Source organism: Cebus imitator, unplaced genomic scaffold (genome assembly GCF_001604975.1).
Source record: "Cebus imitator isolate Cc_AM_T3 unplaced genomic scaffold, Cebus_imitator-1.0 Scaffold309, whole genome shotgun sequence".
In the NCBI taxonomy this organism is placed as follows: Eukaryota; Metazoa; Chordata; class Mammalia; order Primates; family Cebidae; genus Cebus; species Cebus imitator.
Genome location: NW_016107624.1, coordinates 1,868,757 through 1,891,018, shown reverse-complemented (window position 1 = coordinate 1,891,018; position 22,262 = coordinate 1,868,757). Strand labels below are relative to the sequence as shown.

Genomic DNA, 22,262 nt, shown 5'->3' with positions numbered 1-22,262 from the left:
TGGACTGTGAAGCCTCCAAAGCAGGGGCCAATGGCAGCCGGGGTCTCCAGTGCTGGACACCTGGCAGCTATTCTATCGATATTTTCTGAATGAATTAACACATATTTGATGATATAAAAGGAAACAGAGAAAGTGCTCTGTGGGGCTTTTCAAAAGGATTTCACTTGGGAGCAATCTAAGCAGACTGGCTGGAGGAGGCAGTAGGACAGTGGGGAGTCTGGCTGCCCTGGGAGGCCCCTGGAGTTACCACAGGTCCCTCCAGCCTCCAAGTTACACACTACCACCTGAGCCTGGGCTTGTCATCCCTTCCCCAGTGCAGAGGACACCCAAGTAAAGGGGACTCCTAAGGAACACTGAGAGTCTAAAGGAGGAAAAAGAGGGGATCCAGTCTTGAAAAGGGTACAGGTAAAGCTGGGAGGGGAGCTGCGGAGGTCAGCAGGGCCCTCCTGGTATCTGCCAGTGCCCAGGACTGAGCAGACATCGGCAAACAGAAACCAGTTACGCATTCCCAAGGTCTCAGCTTGGGATGTGACTACCAGAGCAGCCAGGGAGTGACTCATTGTCCCATAAATCCTCCAGCTGACACTTGCCTTAGCATAATAAGCCTGTCCCAGAGGTCTGGACGGCTACAAACACCTCATCAGCTCTTTAAGCTCTCAGCCAGCCCTGGCCTCGGGGTGGGGAGCTGGACACCCAGGACCACGTGGCTGCAAGGAAGCCGATTCCACCAGGAAGCTACACCCCTGCAGCTGGGTCTGTACTGTCTCCACCTGCCTCCACGCCCTATCACTGAGGTCCCGGCCAGTCCTCCCGGGGAGGCTTGCTGACTTCAGTGCTCACTCCCCAGCAGAACTCCCCTATCCTATCCTCTGTGTGCAAGAAAACCACGTTTGGAGTCTAGAACTCTGGGGTCAAAACCCAGCTCTGCTATTGATGCTAATGAGGGCTCTTCTAACACGATGCTGCGAATTAGTCAGAAGTATTTAGTAAGCCCTGTCTAGGCTGCAGGCACTGTATGAGAGCTTCCCATGACTTCTCTTGTTTAATTCTCACAACCCAATGTGCAGACGGAGAACAGAAGTTCGGAAAGGGCAACTCATTTGCACAGCACCACACGGCCAGGAAGCGGCAGGGCTGGGTCCGACGCAGACAGATTGCTCCAGAGATAAAGCTCTCACGTGACTCCATGACTGGACTGAGGCACTGGGCCAGCACCTGAGCCTCTCTGTGACTCGGTTTCCCTGCTGTGCAATAAGGGATTTGGTCTAGCTGATCTCTACATCCTTTCCAGCTTGGGTATGCCTCCCTGGTGACCCATTTGTGGGGAAAAACACATGGGAAGGATCTTCTAGGCACAAAGGGGCACTAATGGCGGAACTTTTAGGCCTGTGCAGGGCCACAGGGGGCTTAGTTGGGTAGGATCCCCCTGTACTTCCAGGCACCCAGCTGGCCAGGGTGGCCCCAGGGCAGCAAGGCAGGAAACAGGTGCTATCTGGTTTCTCTCCCTGGACCAAGAGCCACCAAGGAAACAACAGAACCCCAGGGAGCTCCAGGCGTGAGGACCAGTAAACGCTAGTGGGGGGGGGAACCCCATAAATCCACCTGAGTAAGCAGTGCTTTTAAAAGCACTTTTCACTACAGAATACAAAATGTACCATTTGGGGAGAGGATTTTATAGGCTATTTCTCCTCCTGGTTGATTTACCATCTGCAGGCCAAGGTTCACCTGGGAGTCCTGGCCTCAGAAGGCCCATGGGTATGGGGTAGATTCAAGGTCAGTTTCTTTTTCTTTTTCTTTTTTTTGAGACAGAGTTTCACTCTGCCACTCAGGCTGGAGTACAGTGGTGCAATCTCAGCTCTCTGCAACCTCCACCTCCCAGATTCAAGCGATTTTCCTGCCTCAGCCTCCTGAATAGCTGGGATTACAGGCATGTGCCACCATGCCTGGCTAATTTTTTGTGTTTTTAATAGGGACAGGATTTCACCACGTTGACCAGGCTGGTCTAGAACTCCTGACTTCAGGTGATCCACCCGCCTCAACCTCTCAAAGTGCTGGGCTTACAGGCATAAGCCATCACACCCAGCACTTTTCAAGGCAAGGGCTGGTGTCCTCATTGGGCCTCTGGTGGGCTGGGTCACTTGTCTTGACCTGTCTTCCCAAGGCAGGGGGCCACTCTGACCTCAGACACACAGTGTGGGGCTGGCAGAAGTGGAGAGGTCACTGCTCACCCTCTTCCCTGCTCACCCTGCAATTACTCCATTTAATTCATTTATTCCCTGTCTCTCTCTGTCACATGCACCCTCATTCCACAAGCTCCTCACGAGCTTGTCACAGGTGAGGCCTTGCCCCAGTGCCAGGAGTTCAGACATATCAGAAACAGTCCCTGTCCTTGAGAAGGTGACCACTGTCTGGTGGGAGAGACAGATGTGATGGATAATGAAGTCACAGTGTCCGTCACAGAGTGTGTACAGGTGGGGTGTTCTGCAGCCTGGACAGAGCCCTGGGTGGCACTAATGAGCTCTGGAGACAGAGAAATGGGGAGGAATTGTGGGTAGAAGGACCTGTCCACAGGCTGGGTGCGATGGCTCATGCCTATAATCCCAGCACTTTAGGAGGCCAAGGAGGGTGGATCACCTGAGGTTGGGAGTTTGAGACCAGCCTGAGCAACATGGAGAAACCCCATCTCTACTAAAAAAATACAAAAATTAGCCAGGCATTGTGGTGCATGCCTATAATCCCAGCTACTCGGGAGACTGAGGCAGAAGGGTCGCTTGAACCCAGAAGGCAGAGGTTGTGGTGAGCTAAGATTGTGCCATTGCACTCCAGCCTGGGCAACAAGAGCAAAAAAACTCTGTCTTAAAAAAAAAAAAAAGAAGAAAGAAGAAGAAGAGGAAGAGGAAGAGGAAGAAGGAGAGAAATAGGGGGAGAGAGAGGGAGAGGGAGAGGGAGGAAGGAGGAAGGAGGAAGGAGAAAGGAGGAAGGAGAAGAGGAAGGACCTGTCCATACAAAGACATGAAAGCTGGGATAGCCCTGGGGGCTTGAATGCCAGGCTGGGAACTGGATCCCCCACCCTGCTGGGAGCCATCTAAGGTGCTAGAGCAGGGGAGTAACAAGCTCAGCTCGTTTTAGACGTTCTCTAAGCAATTCCACAGGAGAAGTTACTCATCCCGATGCAGAGCCTTGTGTTGGAAACAGATGCCACTGCTGCCACCTCCACATAGGGCCTCCTGGCTTGGGAAAAAATTCCCACCCAGCGACTCAGATATAATTATGTCTGCAATCCCACCAAAATGCCACTTGATCGTTTCATTTTCATAGCATGAGGAGGTGGGGAAAGGAAGGCATCTGAGTCTTGCCCCTGACATGCAGGTGCCCCCCACCTCCCAGGAAAGGGGAGGACCTGTAGGGCCACAGGGCAGCACGGCAAGAGGAGAGCAGTTCTCTCCTACCCGGGGTGTCTGACCCCGGGGGCTGGGCCTGCTCAAAGCAGGGGCAGAACAAGAGAAGGCAGGGGTCCAAATGCCAGTTCTGTCCCTGCCAGCTATGTGGCCCAGGACCATACACCTCCCCTCTCTGGGCCTCAATATCCTCATCCGTAAGATGGGGAGGAAAACAACACTGGCTAGCAAAGATTGGGCTGTGCGCCATGGGCCAGGCGCTGTGAGAACTTCAACACCCAGGGCCATGAGTGGAGCCATCCTCAGCTGACTCTTCACTCCCCATCTGTCTTGATTTTGTCACCTTCAAAGACAGAGATTTGTGTTACCTGAGTCTCAAGTTGTACGGATTAAAGGAGCTGATACTCAGAAAGTGCTCAGCACAGGGCCTGACCCAGAGTACTGCACAGAACAAGATTCAAACCCCCCTTGTACAGGCAGCAGAGGTGGTAGAGCTGGGGTTCGAACCCAGGCCAGTGGGACTTGGGGTGCAAGCTCTGACCACCACCCTGCCTCTCCCACAATGCCTGCCTTGCCCCTCTCAAAGCAGTGGTAGATGAACAGGTGCCTGCAACCCACCCAAGGGTGGCAGTGACCGAGTGTCTGTTGGTCCCAGCCCGGTGACCACAGTGCGGCGGCCCTGCCTGGCAGATCACATGCTGGTCCACCTCACCCTGTGCCCTTCCTGTTCGTGGACAGCTGTCTCCTCCCCAGACCTTGTTCCATCCAGTGTCCCTGACCAGGGTCCCCTTTCAGAAGCCCTGGTTTTCTGGTCCACCCAAGCCCAGATGGCACAGTCAGTCATGCCAGGCCCAGCCATGACAGATGGTCCCAGACCTGAGCTGCCCCCAGCCCCCAGCAGTGGGCTCTGCATTTGTTTAGCACAGTGGGCTGCTCCCTGTGGCCCCGGACACACAAACCCCTGGGACTTCAACACTCACTGGGGGGAGCCACCCAGGAGTCCACTCGCTGCCCTCTGCTGCCCCCAACTGGCGGGAAACCGCCTTGCGCAGACACCTCCACCTCCATCTGAACCTGCCACCTGAGAACTTGGTCTCCGGTCCCCTAGGAACTCCTCCACCCCTCTCCACCTTCTAGCGCCAGGACTGAGCCAGGGGTGATGTTGCTTTGGGGCCGTGACAGAGGGGTGTGGAAGGGGAAGGGATCTGTCCAGTTACCTGGGATTCTGGGGGAAATGTGGGGAGGAGGTGTACCCCTCACACAAGAAAGGTGAGCCGGTGTGAACATTGGGGAATGCTCCCTTGTGCCAGGCACTGAGTCCCCACCGCTGCCCGGTGGGAAGGGGTTCCTGCCCATTTACAGACAGGGAAAGAGAGTGAGGCAACTTGTCTGAGCCATCCCACAGAACGGAGCCAAGATTCTAATCCTGCTCCATCCCTGGGCGGGGGGACTACCCCTGGGAGGGGCCAGCACTGTAGCCCCACGACCCCGAGTAGGTTTGAAGAGAGGCAGGAAGGCCCTCACAGAGCATGCCACCTGCCCGTCACTGAACTTGACATAGGCAGGGGTTGGGGAGGCAGCCTCTACACCTCAATGGGAACCAACCAGTTCATCTGATTCTGTGCTGCCCAGCAGGCTTAAGAGCAGGGCTGGGGAAACGGAGTTTGCAGGGATGGCCGATGCATGCGTTTGGAAGACCCCAGGGCAGGAAGAGGAGGGGGTACTGAGGCTATGTTGTAAACTTCACTTCCATCCCCCACTCATGCTGCCCAAGCCAAGCTGCCCCTTGCCAGGAGGAGGCAGGAGATTCCAGGGCTCCTTGAAGTGGGCTCCTACCCCTGCCCCTGCGCAAGGGCATTCTGAGTACAGATGTTGAGGGGGTGGAACAGGCTCCTGAGAACGTGCTTGAGAAAAGTGATTTGCTTGTCCCCCGAACTCCATGATGGATCCCCACCCGGTCTTGGTCTCTGACCACTGAAGGAGGTCCAATCTCTTCCAGCCTGGTCAAGTATGCTACACTCCATGTCTGCTCTGGCCTGCTCTGGCCCACCTCACCTCCCTTGCTGAGGACCTTATACTCCTGTTAATATGGCCTCAGATCCCGTCTGCTCTGTTCACTACTATGGATCTCTTGTTGCTTCCATTCCAGCCACTTCCTCACATTTCAGCCTCCAAACTGCTTTCTGTTCCTGCTGTCATTTGCTCCTAGCTGTTTCCCATGTCCTGGCCTGTGCAGGGGCTATCCCAGCTGCCTGGAACGTCCTTTCCCCTTCGCCTGCCCAGAAATGACTTCACCAAGCCCCAGCTAACCCCTCTGTATTTCTGCAGGTAGCAACTACGTTTTCATCCTATTTTATCCTCAATGACCAGCATAGGCCCTGACACACAGTGCTGATGAAAAATTTATTGAAAGAAAGGATAAAGAAAGGCAAAGGGCGAGAGGAAGGTAAGTTGTTCACACCGCGGCGAGACTCACAGACCAGAGCTGCGCTCCCGCCCCTGCCTCCCACCCGCTGCAGACCTGAGGAGGGCAGGCCCTTCCCCTTCCTGAGCCTGGGTTCCTCAGCTGTAAAATGGACCTCACGAAACTGCCTTCCTGTTTATTAATGGGGTGGGGGGACAGCTCTCTACCCTACCAATACTGCAGCAGTCCCACCTCTGTCCCAGGCCTCAGACTGGCCTGCCTTTAGATTCAAGAGGCTCCAAGACCCCCTGTCCCCACACCCCTGCCCCGAGGACCATCCTTGCCCCGCCCTGGCCACCCTGGACAACTCATGAGTCCCACCTTCCAACACTCCCTCTGCAGAAAAGGGTGATGCCCCCTGCAGAAGGCAGACACAGACCAAAATGACAGTGACGTCCCTTTTCAGTTTGAATAGTTTAATACCAATCAGGCTCCGTGAAGGGCAGGGATGGAGCGGGTGAGGGTGAAGGGGACGGGGCTTGCTCTCCCACCACCCCGCCCATCTGCTGAATACACGCCGGATGCTGGGTCAGGAGACTCTGGCTCACAGAGCAGAACTGAGCAAACTCCTCATACTTCAAGGAGAAAACTGGGGCGCCCATGGTGGGACCCCACCCAGGGGTCCAGCACTGCCACCCTGTTAAAGCCAGGGCTGCGTGGCTGACATCCCTCCGCTGGTTGATGGGCCACAAACATAGATTTGTCCCAAGTGAACGTCCATCTGAGATGGACCCACAGCAGCCTGGGCCAGTGACGGGAGCTCCAGTAAGTATCGTGGGCAAGCCGCTCCTCTCCTGGCCTCAGTTTCCCCATATACCCTGGGACAGACCTGCCTCTTCTGATCTATGAGCCTAGCTGGCTTTTCTGTTCACCCCAACAGCCACCGTGAGCCTGTGTAGCTTGGAAAGGGCACAGATGGGGGGCAGTGAGGTCAACTCTGTAGGGAGCAGAGAACGCCCCTCCTGGACCTCAAGTCTTGTGTCCCTCCTTTAGGCAGCCCCCAGTCCAAACTGCGGGTCCCTCTGCAGCTGGGGCCTGGTGGCCAGGAGGGGGCAGTGTGCAGATGAGCAGGAGGGAGCTGTCAGGGGGCTTCAGGGGCAGCTGGGCCAAAGATCACGCATTCCTCCCAGGAAATGTGATAGGGGCTGGGAGAGGGGCTCAGCTCAGATGGGGTGGCTGACCTCCTGGAGCTGGGAGGAGAGGCCAGGAAGGAGGAAGGGGTGAGGAGTACTGGATGAGGGGAGAGGGACAGAGACCTGGGCTCAACTCCAGGCCCTGCCCCAGACACGCTGTGTGACCTCAGGAAAGGACCCTCCCCTCTCTGATTCTCAGTCCCTCCTCTGTATAGGGAAGGGTTGAACCAGATCATTTCCAACAGCCTTTCCATGGTGACATAGGCGGGAGGGTCACCCACTAGCTTGCATGTTTGCGTTCGCATGCCTGTTTCTGGTGTTTGTGTGACAGAAAGACAGCTGAAACATGGGGAGGGTGCGGGGGGCTGCAGGAGTGAGAGGGGGCGTGAGAAGCTGGGAAGCCTGGGGTCCACACACCAGAGGTCTCCTGCTAGCTCCACTCACAGCCACCATCCACTGTGGCTCTTGTGTCCTGCAGGAGAAAGTCCAAAGCCTTCAGCTCACGCACCGAGACCTCTCACCCTTCCCGCCAGGCCCTCAACCCATCCAGCACTCCAATCACACAAGGCCATTAGCTCGCTTCTATTCACTTCACTAACTGAAATACTCTTCTCCCTTGGCTCCTGACGAACTCCTATACAACCCTCAAAGCCGAGCCCCAAAAGTCCCTCCTCTAAGAATTCTCTGTCCTTCCTGGCCAGAGATAACTGCGCCTTGTTCTGTCACAGCATCAGGACTACGCAGGAGGTGCACAGCCAGGCACCCAATGAAAGTGAGTTGTTGAAAGAAACCAAAGACCTGCTCCTAGAAGCATCTGAAATCAATCCAGGATTGAGTTTATCTGCAGTTTCTGCCAGCCTCCTGGGCCTTCCCCTCCCTGACACTTCTCTTTCTCCATCTCGCAAAAAATAGCCCTGAGACCTAATTTCAGCTAAACCTTCAAACACGACTCTCCACTTTCAACTTCCCGAGGAGGAATCAATTGGCTGTCAAGTTTCCCAGAGTCTCTGCCACCTCCCACACCCGGGACCTGCCAGCGCTCCTCAAGGTTGATGGAGAGGGGGGAGCGCAGAGGAGGGACAGAGGGAGGACCCTGCCTGCAACAGGGAAGACTGGGGCTGGGGAAGGGGGCAGGCCGAGGAGCTGGTGGGGAGGCCAGGAAGAGTCATCAGCTCTTTGCCTCCCGAATCAAACCATGGCTCCTCCGCCATGGAGGCAGCAGAGAGAGAGAACATCACGCTATCGCTGCTGGGGGGCCCAGGGCCTGGGGAAGCTGGGTGGGTGCATGTAAATCCCCCAAACCCAGCCTGACTGTTGGTCTATGCAGATCCAGGGCCCAGCTTGCTGCCTGCCACCTTCCCCTCCCTCCCTTCCAGGAGACGCTGCTGGCACAGAGCAGACAAACCTGGGTTTGAATCTCAGGAGCCTGAGAGCTGACGGCCACAGCTGCACAGGAAGCCTCTCTGGTCATCTACACCAGGCCTCTTCCCCTATCCTCATTCAGAGCCCCTATCACTTGCGGGGCACATGCCAGCCTCGCAGCACTGTGTGGTCCTGGAAAGCCACTCCCCCACCCTCCAACTCTCCCTATAGGAGGGAGAGTGTTGTCCCAGATGGGCAGCAAAGTTCCATTCCTGGCCGAGCCACAAGGCTGGTATGAGGCTGAATCCCAGGTCGGCAGACTCTCTAGGGTCCATTCTCTCAGCCACCGCACCAGAACATTTAAGCACCTACTGTATGCCCGAACTGTACACTGCCTTACAAAGTCCATCCCCCACATTTCACAAAAGGGGAAACTGAGGCTCTCCCAGGGTCACATGGTTTCCAAGAGGTGGGGGCGGGACTCACACTGAACCTTCAACACCTTGCAGAGTGGCTGTAGGTCCTTGGCTGACTCACAAACGAGGAAGGGGGGCTGTGAGGGTGTAAACAACCCAGGCTCCTGAACCGCTGTCAGCTGGGTGGTGACCTCTGACAAGTCCAGCCCTTCCCAGGCCTCAGTTTCCATGGAGAAGGTGGACAGGATGAGCCTTGTAGACCTTATACCCTGACTCACTGATTCTCCCAAAGGCGCACGCATGTAAGAGGTGCTGACATTCAGCCATCGGGGTTTGAAATGGCAGTGAAGGTGGCAGTTATCCCAGTACATCCTGTGGATCTCCCCTGCCTCCCCGAGGCAAAACCATGTTTCCCAGTTTCCTTCGGGGGTCTACACAGAGCAGAAGTCAGCTGAGCACATGAGGACGTAGCTTTTGGGAGCCTGTGAGTGAGCAAGCTTGTGCTATGGGCTAGGGGAGGGAGGGGGTGCTTCTGGCCCTGCACAGGGTCTGTGTGCGGGTCTATCCCCAAGGCCCAGGCCAGGCTCACCGCTGACCTTCCCCCAAACACCTTGTACTCTGCCTGTCCCCCAATGCTTCGAGATCTTTACTGTTGTTTTACAGCCAAAAATGGAAACCTGATTCGGATGGTAATGATAAGTTTCATCCTTGAAGCACCTACCATGGGTCAGACCTGGGCAACCACATTCACCAAGTCCACAGCCAAGCAAGGGCTGTCATTCCACATCTTACTGTCAGGGACACGAGGCTCAGAGAGGCTGAGTGACTACTGAGATCACACGGGTCACGGAAGAGCTGGGATTTGAACCCAGATCCCCACCTCTGAGTTCTCCAGTCCCCCCCAGGTCCCAGCACCCAGACCAGAAGAGAATCTCAACTCACATCCCTTAAGGACCAAGGTCCCCAGAAAAGGACACAAAACATAAAGGTCCTGGAGTCCTGGCTCCCATGCCTGGCTCTGTCACTCAGGAGCTGAGTGACACCAGCTAAAGAATCTCACCTCTCTGAACCTCAGCTTCCTGAGATGATGAGGAGCCAGCCCTATGGCAAGCAAAGCATACCTCTGCAACCGCTATTCTCCCTCCCCCAAAGTCCCCCTCTCTCTGTCCTTGCCTAGCCATTTTCTACAGACCCTTCGAGTTGCAGCTCAAATGTAAGCTCCCGAGGACCTCCTCCCAACCCACTGGGAACAGCCAGTCACTTCCAGCTCCCCTAGATCCCCTATATGATGCTATCCAGTGACAGCCAGGCCTTCACACTCTCTGTTCCCTCCACCCAGAACCCTCTTTCCTCTGCTCGCACATAGCAGGCATGACAGAAAAACTGGTGAGTGAATGAATGAACAAACCAACCTTCTGACATGCACCTGCCCGACAGACCTGAGCTCCCTGGGGGAAAGGAATGTGTCTATGTCATCTCTGGGTTTCTGGTGCCTGAAACAGTGCTAGAGAGAGGTGTACAGAGTAATGCTTGCTGAATGAGGGAGTGAAGGGACCCACAACTCTGTTGTGTGTGTGTGTGCGCGCGTGCACGTGTTTGCACAGCAATGCATAAGGGCATAAATAGTCAAACTTTAAAGGTCACTGGGCTCTGTTTCCATAAAGTTGTTTAGATTTGTAATTTTCAAAAAGTCTGTGTGTGGCAGGGCGCGGTGGCTCACACCTGGAATCCCAGCACTTTGGGAGGCCGACGCAAGCAGATCACGAGGTCAGGAGTTCGAGACCAGCCTGGCCAACGTGGTGAAACCCCGTCTCTACTAAAAATACAAAAATTAGCTGGGTGTGGTGGCGCATGCCTGTAATATCAACTACTCAGGAGTCTGAGGCAGGAGAATTGCTTGAACCCGGAAGGCGGAGGTTGCAGTGAGCTGAGATCTTGCCATTGCACTCCAGCCTGGGCAACAAGAGAAAACGCCATCTCAAGAAAAACACAAAAGTCTGCGTGTTGGTGGGGGCCACTCAATTCAATAGCTACAATATATATACTGAGTTTTGTTGGTTCTAAGCCATCATCAATTGTAAGATACAGCATTATTTTATGTACCACCAAGAAAGATTTAAATTATGGTATGCCACGAGAGGTGTTAAAATATGTGGGAATGAAAACAGTGCATGTTTTCAGGGTTGCCAAAGCACAGTGTGTGTGCCCCCACCAAGGGTATATTTATCTAAACTGACCTGAGCCTCTTCTCTTCCCGGGCCAGCTCAGTGCTAGGCCCATAGCCTTCAGTGCTGTCTGTCCTCCACCTGCCCCCTCCCTCTCAGGATGGGACCCCCCATGTGGCCCCCGGGGACCAGGGCTGAGCCACCGAGAGGGGAGCAGCTGAGGGATCGGATACCTAGAGCAAGGGAGGCCGGATGCTCTCCGGGTCCGTGAGGCTCCAGGAAGGGGGGCCGCGGGGTCACAGAGCAGCACCCCGGGCGAGGTGGTGATGGTGGTGGCAGTGGCGGTGGTGGTGACGCAGAGATAGTTACCGTGACCCGGAACGGCGTGGCGGCCGAGGGCTCCATGCTGGGGCTCTTCTCGGAGAGGCTGCCGGGCAGGCTGCGCCGAGAGCCCGGCCTTTCTTGAGGCGACTCTGCCAACAGAGGGGAAGAGAGAGGTTGAACCAGGACAGCCAAGGCCGCAGAGCTAGAGGCTCCTGCCACGCCCATCCCAGCCAGGAAAACAGACAGACCGGTCCCTAGAAAATGGTGCAGTCACCATCGAAAAGTCTGGTGGTCCCTCCAAGAATTAAAAATACAAGTGCTACATGACCCAGCAATTCCACTCCTGGGTATAGACCCACAATAATTGAAAACAAGTCCTCAAATACCTGTTTGCAAATGTTCACAAAAGCCAAATGGTGGAACCCCAAGGGTCCATCAACAGAATAGACACACACATGGTATTGACACGTGAGGGAATATCATTCTGCTCTAAAAAGGAAGAAGTTCTGATACAAGCTACAACGTGGATGGACCTTGAAAACGTGACACTGAGTAACCCAAAAGGGCATATTGTGTATGATCCCATTTATATGAAATATCTAGAAGATGCCAATTCATAGAGACAGAAAGTAGATTTGAAGTTAGCAGAGGCTGGTGAGACAGGGAATAAGGAGTTATTGCTTAATGGTTCAGTTTCTGCAAAGAGTGATGACTTTTTGAAATGGATAGTGGTGATGCTTGTACAACATTACAAATAGACTTCATGCCACTGAATTGCACACTGAAAACTATAGTTAAAATGATAACTTTTATGTTGTACAGCTTTTACCACAATTTTTCGAAAAGGGGAAAAAAGGGCCCGGTGCAGTGGCTCATGCCTGTAATCCCAGCACTTTGGGAGGCCAAGGCGGGACGACCACCTGAGGTCTGTCTGTTTTCCTGGCTGGGAGTTTTAGACCAGCCTGGCCAACGTGATGAAACATCCTCTCTACTAAAAATGCAAAAACTAGTCAGGCATGGTGGCGTGTGCTTGGAGTCCCAGCTACTCTGGAGGCTGAGGTGGGAGAATTGCTTGAGCCGGGAGGTAGAGGTTGCCAGGACCCAAGATTGTGCCACTGCACTCCAGCCTGGGCAACAGAGTGAGACTCTGTCTCAAAAAGAAAAGGGGGAAAAAGATTCCCCAAAATCCCCACTCCTTGTAATGTAATGAGCTCCCTGTCACTGGAGGCATACAAGCAGAGAGATAACTGAGCCATCTCCTGGGATGCCACATTGGGGGAGTGTGTATGACCTCTCAAGTGTTCTGTTTGTTTTAGAGACAGAGTCTCACTCTTCCACCCAGGCTGGAGTGCAGTGATGTGATCATAGCTCACCACAGCCTAGAACTCCTAGGATCAAGCGATCCTCCTGCCTCAGCCTCCCAAGTAGTTGGGACCACAGGTACACCTCGCCACACCTACTTAATTTTAAAAACTTTTTTGTAGAGATGGGGTCTTCCTTTGTTGCCTAAGCTGGTCTCAAGCCCCTGGCCTCAAGCAATCCACCCACCTTGGCCTCCCAAAGTGCTGGGATGACAAGGCTGAGCCAGTGTGTCAGCCCCCAAGTTTTTTCAAACCTGAGAATCTGTGACTTCTGCCTTCCAGTTCAGACCTTCTTTTCCAGAGGCTTTAAACTTGGAAGGCCTACAAACTTGGAAGGCCTACAAACTTGGAAGGCCTACAGAGGCCGGTAGGAAATCCAGAGCCCAGGAAAGCAGCCAGCCACTCAGCACTAACTGGTTACTGCTATGCATCGCAAGGAGGGGCTCAGGGCAGCCATAGTGTCCATGGTTCAAGAGAAGCTGAGAATCTGGGTTGTTCAAAATATGAAGTATTCTGGCTCTTATTTTTTTTTCTTTTTGAGACAGAGTCTTGCTCTGTCACCCAGGCTGGAATGCAGTGGCACGATCTCAGCTCATTGCAACCTCGGCCTCCCAGGCTCAAGCGATTCTCCTGCCTCAGCCTCCGAGCAGCTGGGATTACAGGCGCCCGCCACCACACCTGGCTAATTTTTGTATTTTTAGTACAGATGGGGTTTCACCCTGTTGGCCAGGCTGGTCTAGAACTCCTGACCTCATGATCTGCCCACTTCAGCCACCCAAAGTGCTGGGACTACAGGTGTGAGCCATGGTGCCCAGCCGAAGTATTCTGACTCTAAAATGATGATAGCTCGTTGAAAACCTTTAGCCACGGCCTGAGCACACCTACATAAAACCTCCTGCGTCTGTCCAACCTGCCAACCTGGCCACTTTCCTCACTGATGACCCCACAACAGCGTGGCGCCAGCTGCCTCTTTTCCATTGCTCCAGAGGTGGCCCCAACAGAGGACTCCCTTCCTGCTCCCCTCCCCCAGCCTGGTCCATCCTGCAGGCCCTGGTGCAGAGCCTGGGTGATGCCCTCTACCTCCCGCTCTTGCCTCCCTTTGGCTCCTGTAGCAATAGCTAGACCTGAGTCTCCTCTCAACGCTCTCATTTGCAGTGTGTGTGTGTATGTGCACAAGTGTGTGTGTGTGTGCATGCGCACGCGCCTGTCTGCAGAACTCCTAACGCCCACGCCTAAGCTGGCTGCATCTCCACCTCCCCAGCATCCTGCGTGGAGCCCGGTGCGTGGATGGTGCCTGGGAAAGACCTGTTGACTCACAGGGAAGAGAAAGGGCAGGGCTGAGGTTCCGCTGGCAGGTGTGAACACACACGGGTGTGGTGTCAGAAGGGAATGCCCGGATAAACACACGCGCATGTTTCTATTCATGCAGATACTCCAATGTGTACACTCTCAAACTCACCCTAGGGACACACACAGGACAGGTGACATGGGGCTCACACAAGGAGCAGGCTTTCCAGAAGGCAGAACAGGAGGCCAGGGCACCATGCACTTTCCAGGCTGTTTCTTCCACGCAGTCACATCGACAAGAGTCCACAGAAGGACAGAAGGACAGAGCTGAGGCCCTCCCCCAGGCAGGCTCCACTCCTGAGCCATGGCCCATGGCCAAGCAGGCAAAGCCATCCTGAGACTGGTTCAGGCCCGCTGACCTCCAGTTCCAGACCATCCAGCCCCAGGCGCCTCTTCCAGAAAAGCTCCCTTCCCACGTGGCTCCTCCTCAGCTGGGCACCATCCGTCTCTTAAGGCCCTTGCTGTTCCCGTGTGGAGCTTCCTACTTAGAGCTGTCCTCAGTCCTCCTCCTCCACAATCTCGCTAGTCACACTCAAGGGATACCCACTCTTTCTGGAGGTTTCGCTAGGAAAATTCTTCCCATGCTTCCCCGGCTGCCTTTGTCTCTCACCCCCTCGCACTACCCACCTGGGGCATCCTCCTGTGTTCTGTGACAGCACATGCTACCTCCCTCCGGGGCACTGTCTACCCATAACCTATGTCCTTCCTGCTATACTCAGCCAAGCTGGCAATGACCAGAGCAGAAGCTGAGGCTCAGGGTGCAGTCACCAGCCCAGGGTCACACAGCTACTGAGCTCCAGGGCAGGAATGAGGGCCAGTGTGTCCGAATCAAGTCCATGGCTCCTTCAGCCCTGAGTCCCGTGGGTCCTACCACCCAGCCAAGGGCCCAAAACTTAGGAGGTACGCAGGGCTCAGTCTTGAAATGCCAACCTTAGCCAGAGGCTGACCCCCAGGTTCCGCCACCTCTCCATGAAGAGCAGTAGAAGTGGGAGATGGGCAGTGCCAGGCACAGTTGGGACCCTGAGCCTGACTGCTTCTAATGCCCTCAATGAAGAGAAGGGACTCCTCACCCTGGCACCCAAGGCCATTCTACCCCACACACTCTCTGGCTCCTTTTCTTGCTAACCCTCTTTGCTGGACCTGCCACAATGCAGGAATGTCCCACCTCCACACCTCTACCCATGCTCTCCCCTCTCGCTAGAATTCTTTTCCTGGAACGGCCTCCTGCGGGAACTATCATCTTCTGAGCTCTGGGGCAATGCTGGGGGCGCCCAGGTCGCTTTAGGCAGAATGACTCACAACACCGCACATCAGTCAGCTCTGCAGACTTGCTACTTGGCGTCTCGGCAGGAGGACGGCTTGTCTGTTTCCCACCCCTCCCCGGAGCCAGGCACCCCGCAGTGCTCAGTCAAGGTTCATCTATCAAACCAACAACTATGGGGTACCCGTTGCAGTTATGGAACCTGGTTGGCAGAGTCAGGCTGCCCCACAAGGGTCTCAGGATCACCAGGACAACAGGAGCTAGGGCTTCCAGGAACTACCCTCTCTCTCCTGACACACACACACACACAGACACACACACACACACACACACACACACACACACACCTGGCCACTGCTTTACACGTTCCTGGATGGGGGGACCTTGCCACTGTAGGCAAGAGGCGCATGGAGTCCCGATAGAACACAGACGCCAGTGAGGATGTCTTTCCACTGAGACCAACACCCATGCCCAGAATCCTGCCTCTCGCCTCCTGGGTCTGGGCCAGGAAGCTCTCAGAGGTTGCTTGCTCCAACCTCCCATTGACAGATGACGAAGCTGAGACCAGAAGGAAAGAAATGTGTGCATAATCCCCCAACTCTACACGTCTATAGCAAAGAGTGCTCCCAAAATAGTCTTAAACCTCCATTCAGAAGCCCTGGCTACACCCCCTCCACCTGAGAAGGTAGGAAGGCCAGCAAAGAGCCTGAGGGGCAGGGGTAGGGGCCCACTCTCCCGCCTGCACAGGGTGGCTGGCTCTCCTCCCTGACCTCCCCAGTGTCCCAGCCCACGCCCAGGGCAAGCCTGCACTCCATACGAAGCTGGAGGGAAAGCTGGGACACCCTCCCAGGTATCTTCTGCATGGCCCCTGGTTCTATTCTCCCCCTCTCTGCACACTGCCTTCTGCTCCGGCACTGGCCTGTATAGACACTATCATCTGAGTTTCTAGGCCCTCCGCTTTCATGGGGTTTGGCCAAAGAGGAACCCTGGCAAGAGACGAAGGGAAGGAGGAGAGGCGTCAGGACTGCCTGCCTCCTCCACGGAAAGTCCCGGCCACCATCAGGAGGCCCCTGTCTTCTGGACCCTTGCCTCCCAGCAACCATGCTCTCCCTTCCTCCGAAGGGCCTCAGGGAAGCAGCCCCTGCTATCCCTAGCTTTGGGTCCTGCACTGCCCCTGTAGTTCCCGAGGCCTGCCCACACCTTCACAAGCAGGCCCTCTATTAAATGCTCCTGTCATCACCATAGTCTGAGCGCCACCTGCTTTTCTCCAGACCCCAAACTGATCTGCCAGGCAGGAGCTCAACTGCCAGGGAGTCACCCACAGAGCTGATCGGACAGAACTCTCTTACCCACAGATGGGGAAACCGGGCCCTGAGAGGAGCTGTGATGTGCCCGTCGTCACAATGAACATCGAGGGCAGAGTCTGGGCCAGGCCAGGCTCTCTTCTGACCTGACACCCCACATACCTTCCCCATGGAGCCAGCCACCTGCCATAAGCTCTAAACACAAAGTTAGTAAACACATGGATGGCTGGGTTCTGGACCCATGTTTCTCAATGTTTTCTCATTGTCACTGTCCCTTAAAAGTTCTTAGATACTTTTTTCCTAGTTTCCGCTCCATAAAATTTTAATATCATATCTATGATATGATACAGTATCTTTTATGTACTGTGTGTATATTGGGCTTTGTACAGAAAGCTTTTTTTTCATCTTCCAGCCCAAGAACCAACTTTTTGCCCACTTGGGGGCAATCTCGCCCCCGCTGAGAAGACGTGTTCTGGACCCTTTCAAATGCAGTCCCACAGGACAACTATAGAGATGGGGAAACTAAAGTTACGAAAAGCAGAATTGACTTCCTCTAAAAGTCCTCCGGGGAAGAAGCAAGACTACATGCTGACAGTCCCTTAAACTGTCCTCAAACTCTCACTTCCAGCACCAGAGAAGGCGGAGGGGACATGGAACATGAGGTTGGACAAGGAGCCAGGCTGACACCAGAAGCCTGGATTCAACCCTGACTCTGCTGTGTGACTCATGGCTGCCCCTTTCCCTCTCTGAGCTGATTTCATCAATCCAGTGAATCAGGGAGGAAGAGCAGTGGCCATCTGCAGTACTTAGCATCAAGTGAACACACACACATACCCTCTATTTTACACAGGAGAAGAAGCCAGGGAACTGACACTGAGTCCTAATTTGGGACCCTGGAGATTCAGGCTCAGGGTCCTAGACCCCAGCATGCTGCCTTTGGCCTTTGATTTTGTAGCAAATCTTTTTTAATTTGGGCAGACAGACACTGGGAGGCCTGGGCCTCATGGCTCCATAGGTCTAGCACCACAGCAGGTGCCAGTAGAAACCCAGAGAGGTTAAGTGAATCAGCTAAGACCACACAGTATGAAAGTGGATTCCTAGGGATAGATCACAGGAAGGGGGACCCAGCCGATCTCTTAAGAGTCCGCCCTAGACCTCCAAGCATGATCCAGGAGTCTTTCCTCCTCGGCTCAGACTCACTGTGTGACCTCTATGTGACCTCTCGGTCACCTAGTCTGCAAAATTATGCCGTGGGACCAGGTGATCCTGGATCCCCTTTCCGCTAGGAGGTTGAAAGGGTCTCCATTTTACCAGGCAATTGGAAGCCACTCTTCTTGGAAGCCACAGCTGGAGAAGCACATTTTAACCTTCATGTGTTTGCAAAAAATAAATAAAATAAAATCGGTTTCATTCAAATGCTGCTGGCTTGGTTGCCATGGATACCACCTAATCATGAAGGATGACTGTTACTTGTTCCCATGGAAACACGGCGGCCCGAGGAACATCCTGTAATTTCAGACAAGACACCAAATTTCAGTTGTCGGGTTGCACTGCCCAGATCTTAATGCTTAAAAGCAGGTACAGGCAGCAACCTCTACTTCTAGTCAGGAGAAAAGAAGCCGGCAAGAGTGTAGAACGAGGTGGTGCTGGACAGGGGTGTCCCTGTGTCCTCGGCAGTGATCGGGCAAATGCAAGTTAAAACTCTCAGATGCCATTTCATACCTTTTGAAAAGGTCCTAGACCAGTCCAGAATTTAAAAGAAATTAATTAAAAGAAATGGAAAAGAAACCAGTCTAGAAATTAAAAAGAATTGTGACCCCAAATGTTGGCAGAGATGCACAGAACACTTTCGTCACTGCTGGTGGAGTGAAAAGGGTTTGAAGAACAATTAGACAATAGCCAATAGAAACCGACAACACATATGTGCTAGGGCCGGAACCTTCCCTCCTACACATCCAGTCCAGAAAACTGCCTCATTCTGCACACATGGAGATCTGCACAAAGATACTGACCACAGCACTCTCTGTAGTAGCGAAAAGTGAGAAGCAACCTAAATGTCCACCAGTAGGGGAACAGTCATTCAATAGAATATCACACAGCAAGGAAGAGAGAGGGCACTATCCACACAGAACACAATGGCACTACAAAGGACCTAGAGCTACAGAGATCAACATGAATAATACTAAGAAGTATGACGTTGAGTGAAAAAAATCAGTTGCAAAAGGAAATGGTGTGCGATCCACTTACATACCTTTTTTTTTTTTTTTTAAACGGAGTCTCGATCTGTCACCCAGGATGGAATGCAGTGGTGCAATCTCAGTTCACCGCAACCTCTGCCTTCCAGGTTCAACTGATTCTCCTGCCTCAGCCTCCCAAGTAGCTAGGATTGCAGGCGTGCACCACCAAGCCCAGCTAATTTTAGTAGAGATGGGGTTTCACCATACTGGCTAGGCTGGTCTCGAACTCCTGTCTCAAGTGATCTGCTGGCCTCGACCTCCCAAAGTACTTGGATTACAGGTGTGAGCCACGGTGCCCAGCCCAATAACATGCATCCTTAAATGTGGAAGAGGGAAGCAACAAGGTGAATCAGAGAAATGTGGTGAGAAAAGAGGCAGGAGAAGCTCTAAGCATGAGAGGAACTCCCCCTGCTGTTGCCAGCTTTGACATAGACAGTGGTGGTCACGAGCCAAGGAATGTGGGCGGCTCTATCTAGAAACTGGGAACAGCCCTCAGCTGATAGCCAGCAAGAAAACAGAAACCTCAGTCTTACAACCATGTGGAATTGAATTCCCTAGCAAGGAATTAGCAATGAAATGGGTTTTTCCCTAGAGCCTTCTGAAAAGAATGCAGCCTATTGACACCTTGATTTTGGTCTGGCAAGACCCATGCCAGAATTCTGACTTGCAGAGATGTAAGATTAAAAACCTGTGTTGTTTAAGCTGCTAAGTTTTAACTCATTACAGCAGTTAGAGAAAGCGAATACACACCCTATGGAATACTACTTAGCCCTAAAAAAGAAACACACTATTGTTACACGTGACAACTTGGATGGGTCTCATGGGCATTATGCTGAGCGAGGAAAAACAGTATCAAAAGGTCACATAGTGTATGATTCCATGTACACGGCATTCTCAAAGGGATAAAGCAATAGAGATGGAAAACAGATTAGTGGTTGCCAGGGGTTAGAGATGGTGGGGGCGGGGCGGGGCAGGCAGGTGAGCGTGATTTTAAAGGGGCAGCATAAGCGAAGTTTTTGTGGTGATGGAATAGTCCTGGATGCTGATTGCAGGGGTGGTTACTCAAATCTACAGGCATGATGAAATGGCAGAGAACTAAAAGCACGCATGGTGCCAATGTACACGAAAGATCTGGAAAAAAAGCCCCTGATATCTGGAAGCTGGCTTGGCATACACAGCTGTGGCACGTTATTCTCCTTTTAGACATAATCTCATAAGATACACCCTCAGACAAGGTGACTCTGAGGCTATGATAAAATGAGACAAAACAAGGTCATTTCATAATTTTTGTCTAAGCAACCCATAAAGACAAGCTCACTGTGCCATCCATAAAATACCAACCATCACCCTCTCTCGGCTGAAATCTGTAACTGCTGCTGCTATACCAATTACAGCATTAGCCCCCCAAAGCCAGTCTCCTCTTCCTGGAGGTTAAGACTCAAGCTACGCAATTATAGACTTGCCTCTGCCTTCTGACAGTGAATGCGATTCATCTAGCGTGAATCCCACTTCCTTCAACCTCCCCCAAATCACCCAACCAAAACCCAAATCCTATACTAGATTCTTCCTAACGCACTCTTACTGAGATGCCCCGTGGCATGTGACCAACCTCCTTCACTGCAATGAGTAATAAATGCAACTTATTCAACTAGAGGTGTATTCTTGGTGGGTCTTTGGCTAGACGGCATCGCAGCTGGAGGATCCATCCTACAGTTATGTAAGATGCAACCATCAGAAAAAACTGGGTTCTTGGGACTTCTCTATACTGGTTTTGCAATTGCTTATAAATCTGTAATTCTTTCAAAATAAAAAGTAAGGCTGGCTGGGTGCAGCAGCTCACACCTGTAACCCCAGCACTTTGGGAGGCCAAGGTGGGCAGATTGCTTGAGGCCAGGAGTTCGAGATCAGCCTGGCTAACATGACAAACCCCGTCTATACTAAAAACACAGAAATGAGTCGGTCATAATGATGGATGCTTGTAATCCCAGCCACCTGGGAGGTTGAGGCACAAGAACTGCTTGAACCCAGGAGGTGGGGGTTGCAGTGAGCCCAGATTGTGCCACTGAACTCCAGCCTGGGTGACAAAGCAAGACTCTGTCTCCAAAAAGAAAAAAAAAAAGGTAACACTTACTATGGACCCTTTAAGTTGAAATACACTTGCTGTTTATGTGATTTATAAGATGTTTTACTTTGTTTACATGTGCCTGCACTTACTCACATAGAAAAATATCATATTACACGGTAGTCAGAGACTTGCTATCAGACGTTCCCTTTGGAGAAGGGGATGGGCTATGAGTGGAAACAGATGACTGTACCATTTCCTGAATGAAAAGTAATTAAGATTTCCCAAAACTAATAGTAACATTAAAATAGAAATAGGTGATATGACTCAGTACAAACTGTACTCGCTGAATACATCTGAAGAGAAAAGAATAGAAGGAAGAGAAAAAAAATCACAAAACAAATTAAAATCAACAGCAGCCTGGGCGTGGTGGCTCACACCTGTAATCCCAGCACTTTGGAATGCCAAGGCAGGAGGGCTGCTTACAGCCAGGAGTTCAAGATCTGCCTGGGTAACACTGTGAGACCCCCGTCTCTACGAAAAGTTAAAAATTTAGCCAGGTGTGGTAGCGCATATGTGTCATCCTAGCCACTCAGGAGGCTGAGACAGAAGGATTACTTAAGCCCAGGAGCTGGAGATTGCAGTGAGCTGTGTTCAGGCCACTGCACTTCAGCCTTCAAAACAGAGCAAGACCTTATCTCAAAAAAATAAAAATAAAAAATCAACAACAGCCCAAATGGCAATATGGTTTGGCTGTGTCCCCACCCAAATCCCATCTTAAATTGTACTCCCATAATTCCCACTTGTTGTGGGAGGGACCTGGTGGGAGATCATTTGAATCATGGGGGCGTTTTCCCCCATACTGTTCCCGTGGTAGTGAATAAGTCTCACGAGATCTGATGGTTTATCAGGGGCTTCTGATTTTGCATCTTTCTCATCTTCTCTTGCTGCCACCATGTAAGAAGTGCCTTTCATCTCCCACCATGATTCTGAGGCCTCCGCAGCCATGTGGAACTGTAAATCCAATTAAACCTCTTTTTCTTCCCATCTTGGGTATGTCTTTATCAGCAGCATGAAAACAGACCCAATACAAATGGCCAGTTAGAAAATGTGGATCTGGCCAGGCACGGTGGCTCACGCCTGTAATCCCAGCACTTTGGGAGGCCAAGGTGGGCAGATCACCTGAGGTCAGGAGTTTGAGACCAGCCTAGCCTGGCCAACATGGTGAAACCTGGTCTCTACTGAAACATACACACACACGAAAAATTAGCTGGGCATAGTGGCACATGCCTGTACTCCAGCTACCCAGCTCCTCAGGAGGCTGAGGCAGGAGAATTATTTGAACCTGGGAAGCAGAGTTTGCAATAAGCTGAGATCCCACTACTGCACTCCACCCTGGGCAACAAGAGTGAAACTCCATTAAAAAAA

The 22,262-nt window shown here is 52.7% G+C and overlaps 1 protein-coding gene across 10 annotated transcripts in view; it reads right to left on the bottom strand.

Moving 5' to 3' along the window:
- The window catches only part of LOC108285860 (DAB2 interacting protein), a 213,462-nt gene that overhangs the window by 92,844 nt on the left and 98,356 nt on the right, over positions 1–22,262 (bottom strand). For 9 of the 10 annotated variants that reach the window (XM_017503334.2, XM_017503329.2, XM_037729521.1 and 6 more), the window contains exon 2: positions 11,308–11,411. In XM_017503334.2, the coding sequence (XP_017358823.1) occupies positions 11,308–11,411 (104 nt within the window). Of the gene's footprint in view, positions 1–11,171; positions 11,250–11,307; positions 11,412–22,262 lie in introns of those variants that run through there. The other variant, XM_017503336.2, reaches the window with a different exon arrangement.